Source organism: Erpetoichthys calabaricus, chromosome 1, assembly GCF_900747795.2.
Source record: "Erpetoichthys calabaricus chromosome 1, fErpCal1.3, whole genome shotgun sequence".
NCBI lineage: Eukaryota > Metazoa > Chordata > Cladistia > Polypteriformes > Polypteridae > Erpetoichthys > Erpetoichthys calabaricus.
In genome coordinates this window covers 272,402,967-272,419,680 of record NC_041394.2, presented here as the reverse complement: position 1 = coordinate 272,419,680, position 16,714 = coordinate 272,402,967, and the positions used below count along the sequence as shown (strand labels likewise).

Below are 16,714 nucleotides of genomic sequence, written 5' to 3'. Positions count from 1 at the left end.
GTTCACCCTGCAATGGACTGGCACCCTGTCCAGGAGTTGTTCCCACCTTGTGCCTGATGCTTGCAGGGATAGACTCCAGTTGCCCCTCACAAAGCTACTTTGGATAAGCTGGTTTAGAAAATGTGTAGATAGAATGATACTGCAAGATGAACTGGCTCTGGTGTAAATGAGACCAAGGTGGATGGCGGCTTCTGTCTCATTGGCACCTGGGTTTGAAAACAAGACGTGCAATCCAAAAGAGAGAATGCAACAGTTTACTTCATTGGTTCAAATGTTCATTCACCGGCAACAATCAGAATGACCACAGACGTCTATGGATAACCCAGTGAGAGATGGGGGACTGTTTCATTTTTATGTTTACTGAAAAATGGTTGCATAATAACATCCTTGATCTGGTCATTGATTTGGATGGAATGACCACTTTTTAAGCTCGCTTTGCTGACTCACAATTGTATGGCTGCATGCAGCTCTGACACCATCATTAAGTTTGCAGAGAAAACAATCGTGGTGGGTCTCATCAGCGAAGGTGATGAGTTAGAATGGAGAAACGACAATTGGTAAACTGATGCAAGCACAAGACGAAAGAGATAATGGTTGACTTCAGGAAAGCCCAAGCAGTCCACACCCCACTGCGCATTGGGGGCTTTGTGGTGGAAGATAACCAAATCTCTTGGTGTGCACCTGGCAGCTGACCTTACTTGCTCCTCTGGAAGCTTTCCTTGCCCCGAAAATGGCACGATTATAAAATGCACTGTCGATCCCTGGAGCGGCAACTAAAGAGAATAAAATAACTAAGTAATCCGGAGCACGAGTGACTAACACTACTTCACACTTACTCCACAACAAGTACAGAACACACCCACTGATAACAAAGTGGTAACTGTCATAAAATTATTATTGTAAACTTCGTTTAATTAGATAGATAGATAGTAATTATACCAAACCTGTGCTGCAGCATAACCCTCACACTGATGGATCACAAAATAAGACAACTCCACTGAAAAACAGAAATATACAAATGATAATTATAGTAACTGAAAGGAAAAGTTCATTGAATGTTCATCCATAGGATCACACTTCTTTTTTTTTTTTTAATTGTAAGGTTTGTAAACTCTTTTGGGACTCCACCCAACGGGATGACACGTCGAAGAGCGTCCTGAAGCACAATCGCCGTGTCTGTGGAAGATCCGCAGGCTTCTAGCGCTGTAGCAGCTCGCAGCAAAAGCAAATCCGAGTTTATTGCATTTGCGCTATAAGTGCCTGTCGTCGATGGGTGATGCAAGGAATATTATAAATGCAGGGAACATGATTACTGGGCCACGACCCTGCCTGATTGCTGTGTCTGTTTGTATGAGAATGGTAGATCCTGCTACAATAAATAACCGTGCTGTTCCTGTTTCAAGCTGCATAAAGTTGGTTTTGCTAAAGTACTGAGACTCAGCTTCGTGTTTTGGGGTGCAAGACAGGGACTCTCGCGTCACGAAATGTTTGATATTGTAAGGGTTACGCCAAGCCGCTCCTTGATATGGGGAACTTCCTTATACATGCTTGTTAGGCCCACTCCCAAGTAAAACATGAAGTGGTAAAATCCTTTAGGACTGTTTGTCATCCATGCATGAACCCGGATTCACGTGATTTCTCCCGTAGAGGTCATACTTCCCCCAACAATTTTACACTATTACTCTGGCGCTGTTCCTTGACTGTTTTTTCCCTTGCTTCCTCCTTGGTCACTGCACCGTCACCCTTTTTATATGGTCAGCTCCTCCCCTATTAGATTCTATTAGCTCTCCGAGTCAGGTGTTCCTTATACCTTGATTCCTAATACCTGTGCAGATTTTTTTGTCCTTCTGCAATAATGGACAATGGACAGCCGACAATGACACCACCCACACATGACAACTGTTACAAACTAATCCCACTCCCATAGCCAAGAGGGCACAGCAGTGTCTCAAGGTATCCTTCAATAAGGGCGTGCACAAAAAGGCGAGCTTCAAAAGGGCGATCTCAATTGGGCGCAGCGAATAAAGGTGTTCGTACATAATTTAGATAATAATACATAGATAATAATAGTAGATAATAATAAATAATAAAATATCTATGTGGCATTGCACATAATCTACAGCTTCGAGTGTAACACAACAATGAGTAAGAGCAGAAAACAACGAAATATAGAGAGCTTTAGAAATAGTTCGTTAGAAGTTCATGCATTAATTAACGTTCAATCATTGCCTTTATCTAATAAATTTTCTGTAATAATTTTGTTGCATTTGCCTTTATTCGCTGAGCCCAATTGAGGTCGCCCTTTTGAAGTTCGCCTTTATTCGCCGCGCCCAATTGAGGTCGCCCTTTTGAAGCTCGCCTTTTTGTGCGCGCCCTTATTGAATAGAACCGTGTCTCAACTTCCTTTGGCAGCTAAAGAAGGAAAGCCTACTTCTCCCTGTTCTCATCACATTTTTCAGGGGCACCCTCAAGCATTCTGACCAGCTGCATCACTGTCTGGTTCAGGAACTGCAAGGTCCTCTGACCGTAAGCTTCTACAACAGATAGTACACATAGCAGAAAAGATCATCAGGACCCCTCTGTCCTCCATTAAAGACATCTTTATAAAGTGTTGTATCCGCATTGTGAAGGACTGCTCCCTCCCCTCACACAGCCATTTTATCCCACTCTCATCTAGCAGAAGGTACTTTAGCATCCAAATCAGTTCTGCCAGGTTCTGAAACAGTTTCTACTTCTTGGTTGTCCGGACTCTGAACTCTGTGCTGCTGCCCCTCCGCCCACAGGTCTGCTCCTAGTAGTTCATTTATATGCAGTACATCAGTTACAGTTGTTACTACTGTTGGTTTTATTTTTTTATTTATTAGTATCTATTTCAAATTATTACTATTATTTATTTGCCTATTTATAGTATAGTATTGTTCTTTACCTGTATTGCACTTGTCTCACAGTCTTGGAGAATGTTTTTTCATGCCACTGTATGGTGCATCACTTGACTTGCTTTCAAGACTAAAAGTACCAATTAAAGGTTTGGGATCTTAACAAGTGAGTTACCAAGGACTGAACTCGAGCCCCTCTAGCTTGTTTTTATAATGCAAGAACACAAAGTCAAGCACGATTGGTTCTTTTGCTGCTGTAAATTGACCAATGAAGAGTGTGTCAGTGTGCATGTCAACAGACTGCCACCTTGTCCAGAGTAGGTTCCTGCCTTTTACCCAGTACAGCTTGGATAGGCTCCAGGCTGTCACTACCCTGAACTAGATAGGCAACATAGAAGATGGCTAGATGGATGCATGTTTTAACTCACAGTAATCCAGTTCCACAGGAAAACTGTGCCCATGGCAGCATTGCTTTTGAAGAAGGGTGTGCTGACCTGGGGGGAGACAGGGTGGGAAGGAGGAGGAAACTGTTATATACACCTTAAATTCTGAGGGCTCTACACCTTCAAACCATGATGCAGTACATGTGTGTGTGCTGACTAGTGTTATGGTTTTCCCTGCCCGTTGCCATCACTGTGTTCCCCTTGGTTTACTTTCACTTATGGTTTGGCTCAGAGGGCGGAGCTTAGCTAGGAGGTTATATGTGAAGGTGACTGAGTCATCTGACCAGTGACAGCTCGGGTCACTGAGTATGCATTCTGCTTTTTGTTTTGCTTTTATCTCTGGGTGCTTCATGCCTGGCAGCCTGTAATGATGGCGACCTCTACTTTTTCTAAGTAAAGCCAGTTCTTTGTTACCTCCCTACAGAACCGCTTATGCAGATAAAACCAGAGATTATCAACACATTAAGTTTGCTTTTAAATAAAAATATATATATATATTGCTGGCAACCTTCTATTTTTTATTTTGAGATTTGCATCCTGTCTTTACAAAATTTGTAAAGAAACCTGAAACTAATTTCTCACTTAGAAAAGTGTTACAATGGAACAGTTTAATGCAAAAGGATACATCTGTTCAAAAGAAGATCAGATCTTACGGTCACCACAAAGATGCTAATGGTTTCTCTCCAGTCAAATGTTGCCTTCAGAAATGTTCTTCAGGTATTCACGCACAGGCAGACCATAGCTGGGGAAACCAGGACAGAGGAAGAATAAACCTACAATGGTGGAACGTACAGATAAAACATCTGCAACCCACAGACCTCTATTTGGGGAAATGTCACCCAAGGTATGCTTTGTACGTCATATTGAAATACGGTTATACTAACATTTACATTTGGAAAACAATTAAAAGTAATCACACAAAGACTGAAATGAAGAAATGCAAAAGCTAAAATTGTCTTACGGTTGTACCAATTGGGTGAAGACAGGGCCTAATTTGAGCTGAAGGTAGGTGTTGCTTGCAATTTATATTAGAAATGGAGGAACACAGACCCCTGGGGTTGACTTCCAGCATGATTGTTGCTTGTTTGTGTCCCCCAATCCCCAATAATCTTTGAATAAGAACTATGAAAAGTGCCACTATGGCAAACTACCTAGAAAGATGGACCCAATCAAACATCAACAGAGTGGCTAACTGTGGGCACACCATGGGCAGCGTGGGCTTTGGAAAACCCAATTAAATACCACATTGGCCCAATGTGGAGGCTGCTTAAGAGGGGTCCCTTAACAAAGTTCCCCTAGTGTCCCAAACTCTAGTGGCTGACAGTACAATTTCAGGAAGTCCCTCATTGGCCCAGTGGATGATGCTGGCCAATTTAACCTCTACCCAAAAGTTGCCAGCATTTAATGTTGTCGCTGAGTAAGTAAGACAGTCTCACAGTTGCATCTTGTGTCCTCCCTGCAAGGAATTTGCATGTTTGCTTCCTCCCACCATCCAAAATCATGCAGGTTAGGTGGACTGGTGGTGCTAATTTGACCCTTTACCAATAGAATTGTGCCCTGTCCAGGGGTTGTTCATGGCTGTGCCCATTACTTGCTGGGATTGCAGGTTTGTAAAATGAAAAGATGGAGCTTTTTCAAGTTTGTAACCAAATTTGGGCTCCCTGTCTGTTTGCCCACACCCAGCAAGTATTTTGGGGCCAATGTTGCCCTGATTGGGCCATTTATGGCTTCCCTTGTAGGGTCAATATGTTTTGCCCACACTGGACCAGTGTTAGTATATTTGCTGGGACAGTCTCAACGGCATATAAGGTCTGCCAGAAGTCATAAACGGCTCACAGGCCACCCAAGATAGCATTCATTCTCTTACATGACTACCATCTGTCCATCCATTTTTTAACCCACTTGTTCAGTTCACAGCTGGAGGCCATTCCAGTAACATTATTTTTAAAGCAGCAACAAATTCAAAATGAGGTTCATTGCAGCACTCAAGCATGCAGTTTTCTGAATTCTAAGATGTGCATAGCTCATCTTTAGGCTGGTTATATCCATGAAACAAGGACATAGAAGATGACACTATGTGGATTGTGACAGGCACATTGGTTTGTCTGTAGCTTTTCATTTCTGACATGGTAAAAGAGATGTGTGATGGATTCTATAGAGAATCGGAAGGTTCAGGTAAAATAAGTGAGAATGATATGAGAGAGGGGGGCTTCAAACTAGCACCCTGGAGTGTTGGCGGGTTTCATTTCAACTCATTTCTTAGAGTACAGTTGTTGATCCTAATGGAACATGACATTATGTTAGAAGGGTTTTGTGGTTCTTATTTCCCAATGAGTCAGTATTCATTTTCAATTCATTCCTCCATCCATGTTCTGCTGCTTGTCCAGGTCACGGGGGCAGCAGTCTAAGCAAAGAAGCTCAGACATCCCTTTTTCTTGCTACCTCCACCAGCTCCTCTGGGAGGATACTGAGGCATTCCCAGGCCACCTGGGAGATATAACTCTCCATTGTGCCCCGAGTCTGTCCTGAGATCTTCTCCTGGTTGGACATGCTTGGAACACCTCCACAGGGAAGCATTCTAATCAGTGTGGAGGGGCAGCAGCTCCACTTCAAGCTCCTCCTGAATGTCCGTGTGTCTCAACACTGACTGTGGATGCTGCTCCAATCTCCCTGTTGTCTTCTGCAATTCATGAACAATATAATAATAATAATAATAAATACTTAAACTCTTTTTTGCTTGACGACGTACCTCATTCCAAACCTTAGATTCAGGAGAGAAGTGTAGACCTTCGATGAAGAGCTTAAAGTAGAGCCACTGATCCTGTACATCCAAAGCAGCCAGTTGAGGTGATTCAGGCATCTGATTAGGATGCCCCTCTCGGGTGGTGTTTTGGGCATATCCAATTGGGAATACTCCTCAGGGCAGACCCAGGCTATGGTGGAGAGATTACATCCTTCAGCTGGCCTGGGAATGCCTTGGTATTACCCCAGAGGAGTTAGAGAAGGTGGTGGTGAAAGGTGACATCTGGGCTATTTTGCTTAGACTTCTGTCCCCTTAGCCCAGATCCGGCTAAGTTGCAGAAGATAGATAGAGTGATGGACTTTTACCATGAAGAATTATATTGTATTCTGTTCACATGACAGTAATATATTACTGCTACTATTTCCTTATTAGCATGTCATTTTGAGCCCTATTCATTCTTTGAAATTCCTGTTTTTGTGATAAAAACTTCAAACATTAGCCAAACTTGCCTGTTGTTTGTGTTATATATGAAATTAACAGTTCAAAGTCAGGCTGTAAGATCAGCTGTTACAAAATATTTACAGTTTGCTTTATTTCATTTTCTGACTTCTAGGAACGAATCGTTAACTGGATTTTTGCTGGTGTTACACTGCTGATGGTTATTGTAAGTATGCTGTTAAATTACACTGTATAGAAAAGTAGAACACTGCTTGAACATGTTTTTTGTTTCCTGTTGAGCTGCGTACTGTAAAAGAGCATGAAGTATACAATTATTTTTGCTGCCCCTGAGTTTCCCTTTATTGCAACTCTTGTGTTCTTTGGTGTGTCTGTGCAGGTGACAGTTATTAGTGCTATGGTCTTCCCCCAAATACCACCAAGGCCTGTGAATATTTTCTTTGCCATCTGTATCATCATGATTTGTATCTCAGTGATTATACTCGTAAGTATGTATTTCATTCAGCAAAAATTTTAGTCCCACTATTACATTGATAAAAATGCTGATTTGCTGTTTTCCTGATTTGTAATTGACCTTCTTTAGGCCACCTTCTTTTGACATTGTGACTTCATGTAGAAACCAATAGCAACTGTAGCAGTGGTAGTAGACGTCATAATAACAGTAGTATTATCATATAACGTGCAGAGTACAGGGAAGTTCTTAACTTTGCATGTCTGATGTTATTCACTGGCGTTGCAGTGGATAACACTGTTCTAATTGTTCCCAGGAGCTGGCTTCAAATCCTTCCCTGGCCACTGTATGAAACCTCCATGTTCTGCTGGTGTCACATGGCATTTCTCGGGTATTTGCTTTGTTGGCTTAACTGAAAGGATATTATCTGCTATGGAAAATGTATCTTCTTCTTCTTCCTTCGGCTGCTCCCGTTAGGGGTTGCCACATTGGATCATCTTCTTCCATATCTTTCTGTCCTCTACATCTTGCTCTGTTACACCCATCACCTGCATGTCCTCTCTCACCACATCCATAAACCTTCTCTTAGGCCTTCCTCTTTTCCTCTTCCCTGGCAGCTCTATCCTTAGCATCCTTCTCCCAATATACCCAGCATCTCTCCTCTGCTCATATCCAAACCAACACAATCTCGCCTGTCTGACTTTGTCTCCCAACCGTCCAACTTGAGCTGATCCTCTAATGTACTCATTTCTAATCCTATCCATCCTCATCACACCCAGTGCAAATCCGATCATCTTTAACTCTGCTACCTCCAGCTCTGTCTCCTGCTTTCTGGTCAGTGCCACCGTCTCCAACCCATATAACATAGCTGGTCTCACTACTGGAAAATGTATAATATTGGGGGGAAAAAAAAAAAACGCTTATGAGATACTGGGACTTGGTCAGCATTATCAGAACTTGGTGAGCAACACATTCAGGATGTAAGCTGTCTCAGGCCTGCAATGCCACTAACTTCTACTGTGCTTTTCCAGTGTAGGCTGTGGATCTTCATTGATGTGGTTTACTTGCTAAATACTTTGATCTATGGTTACTACAGATAAGGACTTTGGCAATTTTGGTTTAATTTATAAAATGCATCTTTTCTACTCCATGTGATGAAACAACTGATAATTGAAACTTTTAAAAATGACTGCTGTCACACTTCTTATTCTCGTCTTATGTTTCAAAATAGATTAAATGTTATAAATATTGAACACACATCAAATTTTCTATCAACACCTTTGATATTTAGATCTGTTTCCCCACAATAAAAGTGATATGATTCTCTTCATAAGAGGCACATCTATTACAGAGCACACAAGAACAAGAGCATGTAAGGAGTCTGACTAAGGAGACAACTTCGTCCATTAAGCACAACTATTTCACTAATAGCTGAGTTGGCCCAATACCTCATCAAAGTTTCTGTTTTAGCTACACGACCCAGTAGTTTACTCCAAATTTGGCTTGCCATCGTGTCAATAAGTGCTTCTTAGTTTCCGCCTTTCTTTGTGTAAATATGTGCCTCCTGACTTCTGTCCTAAGTACATTCTGGTGACCTCAACTATGAGATTTTGTGCTCAATCAAAAATACTCTGATGGATCAATTTAAGTGTTTTTTAAAGACATGGATTAGGTCCCTATGCTATGGAGAAATATTTTGAACAGTTAGAAAAAATGAATAAATATGCAAGAAAGTAAAAGTACAACAAAAAGTGACAAAACATCCAATCACAACAACATAAAACGTTAGTATAAATAACGAAATGTATCATAGAATATATTTTTTTGCTTCAAAATGTTTGGAACAAAGACAGATTTTTCCTTGATTTACCCCTCTGCTCTACACTTAAAAATTACAAATCAAACAATTCAGATGTGATTGAAGCGCACATTGAAGACTTTAATTTAAGGGTACTCACATACATTTTGGTCTCACCATTGTAGAAATCACAACACTTTTTATACGTTGCCCCCATTTCAGTGCACCATAATGTTTGGGACAATTGGCGTCACAGGTGTTTGTGATTCCTCAGGTGTTTGTTCCAATGCTTCATTAATGCCAGCATAAGATATCTAGACTTGCTATTACCTACCGACTACCTTTGGAGTCTATAGTTGCCATTGTTCAAAATGAGGACAAGAGCTGTGCCAACGAAAGTCAAAGAAGCCATTATGAGGCTGAAAAACAAGAGTAAAACTATTTCAGACATCAATAAAACCTTAGGATTCCCTAAATCAATTGTCAGGGATATCATTAAGGAGAAAGAATGTGCTGCTGAGCTCAGTAACTGCAAAGAGACTACTGGTAGGCCAAGGAAGACCTCCTCTGCTAATCACAGAAGAATCCTCACTGTGGTAAAGAAAAAGCTTCTGCCTGTCTGACAGATCAGAAACAGTCTTCAGATGTAGATGTGTCAGTGATGACTGTACACAGAAGACTTCATGAATAGAAATGCAAAAGCAACACTGCAGGATGCCAACCACTTGATAGCCACAAAAACAATATGGACAAATTGAAGATGTGAGTTCCAAAATCTGCTAATTACACCTGGTAAAATTTAGTGAACACGTGATTGTGACTTTTCATGCAGTTGGTCATGCGCCGAAAATATGTTTGAGCTTCAAAACCTGCTAATTGCAACAGTGTAGCGCATTAGTTTTAGGGACTTAGTTTCAAAATCTGCTTACGGACCCAGATTTTCCTATTTATCTCCAAAATTTTATCTTTTGTACTTAGCTGATTTTGGAACTGAGCTCTTCAATTACAGTTTGTGAAAAAGTACTTAAATAAGCTTGCAGAATTCTGGAAAAGGTGTTGTGAACAACAGCAACATGTATTTATATAGCACACAAGCAATGTAGCTCAAAGTGCTTTACATGATGAAGAAAGAAAAAAAAGACAGAATAAATAAGAATTAAAATTAGGGAACACTAAATTACATAGAATAAAAGTAAGGTCCGATGTTCCAGGGAGGACAGAAAAAACAAAAAAAAACTCCAGACGGCTGGAGAAAAAAAAAACAAAATCTGCAGGGGATCCAGGTCACGAGACCACCCAGCCACCTAACATAAATGACCTCAATCACTCCTCATTGTATTCAGGGTTCTCATGGAAGAATTTGACGATGACGGTCATGTGGACTTCTGGCCTTTAATCCATCAATGTAGGGACATCACGGTGCTTTGATCAGGTGGTGGTGGCACAGATCGCCACCACAGAAAACCGGAAAAAGAACAGAAGAATAAGTAGGGGTTGTACAGATTTTGGAGCCACCATGAATAATAATGATAATTAATTGAATATACAGAGCATCAGGATTAAACTAAGATGAAGCTATGAGAAAGCCATGTTAAAGTAATGTGTTTTCAGCAGTGTTTTAAAGTGCTCTACTGTATTAGCCTGGCGAATTCCTATTGGTAAGCTATTTCAGATTTTAGGTGCATAACAGCAGAAGGCCGCCTCACCACTTCTTTTAAGTTTAGGTCTTGGAATTCTAAGTAGACACTCATTTGAGGATCTAAGGTTACGATTTGGAGTGTAAGGTGTAAGACATTCCGAAATATAAGATGGAGCGAGATTATTTAAGGCTTTGTAAACCATAAGCAGTATTTTAAAGTGATGGAGCAGAGTGATGGCAAGGGCAAAGTTTGAAGATGAAAAGGAATTGCCCAAGATCCAAGATCTGTGTTCTGCACAGAAAAAGAGACTGGGTAAAATACTGTGTGGAAAGTGAGCTGTGAAGTGGATGTAGGAAGAATAAGTGAAGTTCAGTCAGATGTGGTTAGCCACCATGCTATAACTCTTGACTATATGTCAAGCACTGTGGCTGTGAGTGACCATAGGTATTGCCTAGCTAAAAGCAAATGTTTAAAAGTTAGCGAAGCTCAGTTAATAGGTCCTCATGACCTCAAGAGAGAGAGGCTGGACACTGTATATAGTTTATGATATTTCTGTTCACATTCTCTTCTACACAATCCCTACTACTCTCCAGTTTTGCACCTCATTCCTTGGTTAACAGTTCTTCCCTTGGTTGTCCACATTTGAGACTGCCGTGTCTTCTTTCCTTTACACTCACTACAATACATTTACAGGGATGAAACCAAACACAGTACCGCGAAATGTATCCCTTTAGGCCCTCAGAGCACTGGCACTTCTCACAAAGTCCCAGAACTAATTCTAATATACATTTATATCTGCAAAGTTTAAAGGAGAACCCCTACTTAATACATTCATGTCTGCAGACTTTAATCCAAACCAACTGATCATTTAAGAAGCCTCCAAAACAAACTACTGGCAGTTTATTTTCTTCCACTTTAAGCTGCAGAGAAAAGTCCAGAATGAAAAATGTTCCATGTTTCATTCCTGTTTGTAATGAGTTAAAATAAATGCTTGACTGAACAAGGTAAACAAAAAAAATCTAATAATAGTAATAGATACTCAAAATTCACATTATTTAACTAATTACCTGCTTAAATTCAAAAGAATTCAGCTTCCTGTAAAATTGTTTTTTGCAATATCCATCAACAAGCGCCAAGTCTTTACTCAATAGGAGAGACACAAATTCATTTGCAGGATAAATGTTTCACTCATGGCCAATTGTATGCAGCATATACAACAATAAGCAACTCAAGTGAACTAATTTTAGTCACTGGTTAAAAAAAAACAACAAAAAAAACCAGTTGTTTACATAATACTTCTGATACATCTGTACATCTGGTTAACTGATGGCACTACAGTAATCCCTCGCTATATCGCGCTTCGCCTTTCGCGGCTTCACTCTATCGCGGATTTTATATGTAAGCATATTTAAATATATATCGCGGATTTTTTGCTGGTTCGCGGATTTCTGAGGACAATGGGTCTTTTAATTTCTGGTACATGCTTCCTCAGTTGGTTTGCCCAGTTGATTTCATACAAGGGACGCTATTGGCAGATGGCTGAGAAGCTACCCAACTTACTTTTCTCTCTCTCTCTCTTGCGCTGACTTTCTCTGATCCTGACGTAGGGGGATTGAGCAGGGGCGCTGTTCGCACACCTAGATGATAGGGACGCTCGTCTAAAAATGCTGAAAGATTATCTTCACGTTGCTACCTTCTGTGCAGCTGCTTCGTGAAGCGACATGCTGCACGGTGCTTCGCATACTTAAAAGCTCGAAGGGCACGTATTGATTTTTGATTGTTTGTTTTTCTCTGTCTCTCTCTCTCTGCTCCTGACGGAGGGGGTGTGAGCTGCCGCCTTCAACAGCTTTGTCCGGCGGTGCTTCGCATACTTAAAAGCTAAACAGCCCTATTGATTTGTTTGCTTTTCTCTATCTCTCTGACATGATCTGCTCCTGACGCGCACTCCTTTGAAGAGGAAGATATGTTTGCATTCTTTTAATTGTGAGACGGAACTGTCATCTCTGTCTTGTCATGGAGCACAGTTTAAACTTTTGAAAAAGAGATATATTTTTGTTTGCAGCGTTTGAATAACGTTCCTGTCTCTCTACAACCTCCTGTGTTTCTGTGCAAATCTGTGACCCAAGCATGACAATATAAAAATAACCATATAAACATATGGTTTCTACTTCGCAGATTTTCACCTTTCGCTAGGGGGTCTGGAACGCAACCCCCGCGATGGAGGAGGGATTACTGTATAACCAAAGCCCATTATCTTAGGGCATTGGCTAGAGTTACTGTATATATATACACACACACACACACACACTATATTATATTTTTATATATATATATTCACGGCATTCGTAGTCTGTGTCACAATATGATTGTATGGGTGGTTACCTACCAGGTAACGCTTGTGGTTGGCCAGCAATCTGCTAACATCCGCCACCCATACAATCAGATTGTGACATAGACTACGAATGCCGTGAATGTAATTACCCCGATCTACATGCTGTCAAATAAACGAACCACACGCCGTGGCGCAACGTTAGGGGCATCGCCTCTGGCGCTGACGTTCGAGGTTCGAATCCCGAGAGGGAGTGCAGTGGAGTGTGTACACCTGATGAGCCCAGAATGAGGGCGAAACACATGTCGTGTACTCTTTGCATTTATTTGACAGTAAACTATTTTCAACCATATATATATATATATATATATATATATAAAAATATAAAAGAAAATCTTGAGATGAGACTATTGCCAATAGATTTTTCAAGTCCCGCGAGACAAGACTATTGCCGAGAGTTTCTTTCAAGTCCCACCCACCTCTCTTTCGTGTGACTGCTTTTGTCAAACACAGTTCTTGCACACTCGGCTCTTATAAATTTTTACATTTTCCTCACTTTAAGTTCCTAATAAAAGAAGGCTTATTATGTCCAAATCTTATTGAAGAATTTCATCACAAAGGTATCAACTGAAGAAAGGAGTACACAGGCAATCCTAGCACCGAGAAATGAAGTCAAACGAATTAATGCAAAAATTGTCAATCATTTACACGGCAAATTGGTTAAATGCATATCAATAGACTATGCTGAAACAGTTGGTGGTAAAAGATCTACAACTGTTAACACCGTCCGGTCTTCCACCGTCCGAATTACTATTGAAAGAAGGATGTATCGTAATGTTATTGTGTAATTTATGTATGAGCGATGGGCTATGCAATAGGACAAGATTAGTTGTATTCAAAATTGGTCAAACAATTCTGACATGTAAAAGTTTAACAGGTGACAAGAAAGGTAATGTAGTACATCTTCTGTGGATAACATTAGACACCAAAGGTGATCTAGATATGCCATTCGTATTAAAATGTTTCCCGTTAGAATAGCTTTTTCTATGACAATTAACAAATCACTGGGACAAACATTCAAAAAAGTTGGTTTATTTATTAGAGAGAAAGAAACGATATTCACTCATGGGCAGTTATACGTTGCGTTGTCATGATATAACTCCCAACACGGAATCAAAATTTAATGTGATATTGAAGAAAAGTTAATTCCAAATATTGTTTTTACTGAAATTTTACAGTAAAAGTGTAAGTTTAAAAAGTATTTGCATGTTAATTTTACATCCTCTTCCCCATACGCGAGCGGCACAGCTGCGAAGTGGCTAGCGCGTAGCGCCTGCCCGAGGGCTGGTGAGCGAAGCAAGTAGGGGGCATATATATACTGAAAATGAATAGCAGGCATGGACTAACGTCCTGATCACGACAGGACATGATTCATTACCCAACTAGGGGAGAAAATATATTTAAGCTACATGTTTCTCCAAACTGCTAGGTGGCAGCAACTCTGGAGTCAGGTATACCCCTGAGACACCCACAGTGCATGCCATAAAGCAGCCCTGTTGGGGTCCTTGGGTGCCACTGGGGGGCGATGCTGGGAGTTGTGCTCCTTGGTTTTTTGGGCCCTGGCACCAGATGTCCTCCCTGGTCCAAGATGAAAGGAGACGCCCTGCCACATCCAGGCAGAAATGAAAGTATAAATGTGGAGGTCTATCCTGATAAAAATGCCTTTTGTAAGGCAATTGTTAATAATAAACGTTATGTTTTCACTGAAGTCTTGAGTCTGTGTTGTGTTTGGAATTTGGGGCACTACGATGCCGCCTACTGATCACACTATACGCACATTACCTTTCACATACAGTAATCCCTCCTCGATCGTGAGGGTTGCGTTCCAGAACCCCCCGCGAAAGGTGAAAATCCGCGAAGTAGAAACTATATGTTTATATAGTTTTTTTTATATTGTCATGCTTGGGTCACAGATTTGAACAGAAACACAGGAGGTTGTAGAGAGGCAGGAGCTTTATTCAAACACTGCAAACAAAAATTTATCTCTTTTTCAAAAGTTTAAACTGTGCTCCATGTCAAGACAGAGATGACAGTTTTGTCTCACAATTAAAAGAATGCAAACATATCTTCCTCTTCAAAGGAGTGCACGTCAGGAGCAGAGAATGTCAGAGAGATAGAGAAAAAAGCAAACAAATATCAATAGGGCTGTTTGGCTTTTAAGTATGCGAAGCACCGCCGGACAAAGTAGCTGCAAGGAAGGGAGCAAGCATTTTTCAGCATTTTTTACAGGAGCGTCCGTATCCTCTAGGCCAGTGTGCAAACAGCCCCTCCTGCTCACACCCCCTCCATCAGGAGCAGAGAATGTCAGAGAGAGTGAGAGGGAGACAGAGAAAAACAAACAATCAAAAATCAATACGTGCCCTTCGAGCTTTTAAGTATGCGAAGCACCGTGCAGGAAGCATGTCGCTTGATAAAGCAGCTGCACAGAATGGAGCAACGTGAAGGTAATCTTTCAGCATTTTTAGATGAGTGTCCGTATCGTCTAGGTGTGTGAACAGCCCCCCTGCTCACACCCCCTCCGTCAGGAGCAGAGAATGTCAGAGCAAGAGAGAGAGAGAGCGAGAAAAAAACAAACAATCAAAAATCAATACGTGCTGTTTGATCTTTTAAGTATGTGAAGCACCGTGCAGTAAGCATATCGCTTGACAAAACAGCCACATGTAAGCCCAGCAAGGAAGGGAGCAATGTGAAGGTAATCTTTCAGCATTTTTTGAGGAGCGGCCATATCCTCTAGGGGTGCGAACAGCCCCCGTGCTCACAATATATTTGAGGAGTTTTATTTAATACGTAATACGCGCTCTGGTTGGGTAGCTTCTCAGCCATCTGCCAATAGCGTCCCTTGTATGAAATCAACTGGGCAAACCAACTGAGGAAGCATGTACCAGAAATTAAAAGACCCATTGTCCACAGAAATCCGCAAACCAGCAAAAAATCTGCGATACATATTTAAATATGCTTACATATAAAATCTGCGGTAGAGTGAAGTCGCGAAAGTCGAAGCGCGATATAGCGAGGGATTACTGTATACAGTATTCACTGCCAGTCTCACATATGGCGGTTTTATTTGAAACTACCTCTAAGGCCAGCATCCTAGAATCATGACATGACTAATTAAGGATAAACTAAGGGAGTTGACCTTTAGGACACTGAAGGAACTGCTGCTGAAAATGGTGATTTGCAGCGCTATTTGAGTAATAATTTAGAAATCAGTCATTTCAAGCATTAATAGCAATTATAAACACTAGTTATGCTTTGGCTATATTTTAAATCGATTTAATGGTAATTAAAAGTATCAATTTCTAACAGGTCTTTTCCTTTACTATTCTTGCAATTACAGTTCTTGTCTGCTGCTCCATCATAAAAATATCTGTAAAAATTGTGGTGTCGCATAAGTAAAAAAAAGAAGTAACTTGTCATTGGTTAATATTCTAATCTGGTTGTTCACTTTTTCTACTTTCCTTTATATAGATATTTTGGTATCGTCAAGGAAACTTGGAACCAAAATTCCGGATTTTGATTTATTACATTCTTATTTCAATTATAAATCTGTGTGTTTGTGCCAATTTATATATTCATGAGGTGGGAAAATGATGGGAAGCTCAATTACTGCAAAGAAAATGAACAAGAGAATGAACAGCTGTACAGATGCACAAAAATACATAATATAACCAGCTAATACAAGCAGTATTACACTACACAGAAGAGAACTGTTTGGATATGTAGAAAGAAATGTTACAAAAATAGTTAAGATTTCATATTTGGATTGTAATGCACAAGAAAAAAGTCTGCTGTTGAACTAATGGCAAAGACAATGCATTTCATATGAACTCCAACATTTGTGTATACATTAATTGAATAAATGTATTTAAATGGCCACTGTGTCAAATGTACAATATCAAAAATGTATGTGTTTTATGA

General features: G+C 40.5%; 1 protein-coding gene across 1 annotated transcript; it reads left to right on the top strand.

The window, feature by feature from the left end:
• Positions 1-3,752: 3,752 nt before the first annotated feature.
• On the top strand, positions 3,753-16,399 carry LOC114659802 (transmembrane protein 243-like). Its single transcript, XM_028812505.2, has 4 exons — positions 3,753-4,163; positions 6,676-6,726; positions 6,898-7,002; positions 16,265-16,399. Exons 1-4 carry the CDS (start codon positions 4,098-4,100, stop codon positions 16,385-16,387), a joined length of 345 nt encoding a protein of 114 aa, XP_028668338.1. The 5' UTR covers positions 3,753-4,097; the 3' UTR covers positions 16,388-16,399.
• The last annotated feature ends 315 nt before the right edge of the window (positions 16,400-16,714 follow it).

What these genes read in the sequence shown, in the direction of transcription:
- LOC114659802 (XM_028812505.2), top strand. Translation starts at nt 4,098, where the DNA reads ATGGTGGAACGTACAGATAAAACATCTGCAACCCACAGACCTCTATTT. An exon ending in TTACACTGCTGATGGTTATT is followed by an intron (nt 6,727 to 6,897) that starts GTAAGTATGCTG and finishes GTGTCTGTGCAG; the next exon opens with GTGACAGTTATTAGTGCTAT. An exon ending in GTATCTCAGTGATTATACTC is followed by an intron (nt 7,003 to 16,264) that starts GTAAGTATGTAT and finishes TCCTTTATATAG; the next exon opens with ATATTTTGGTATCGTCAAGG.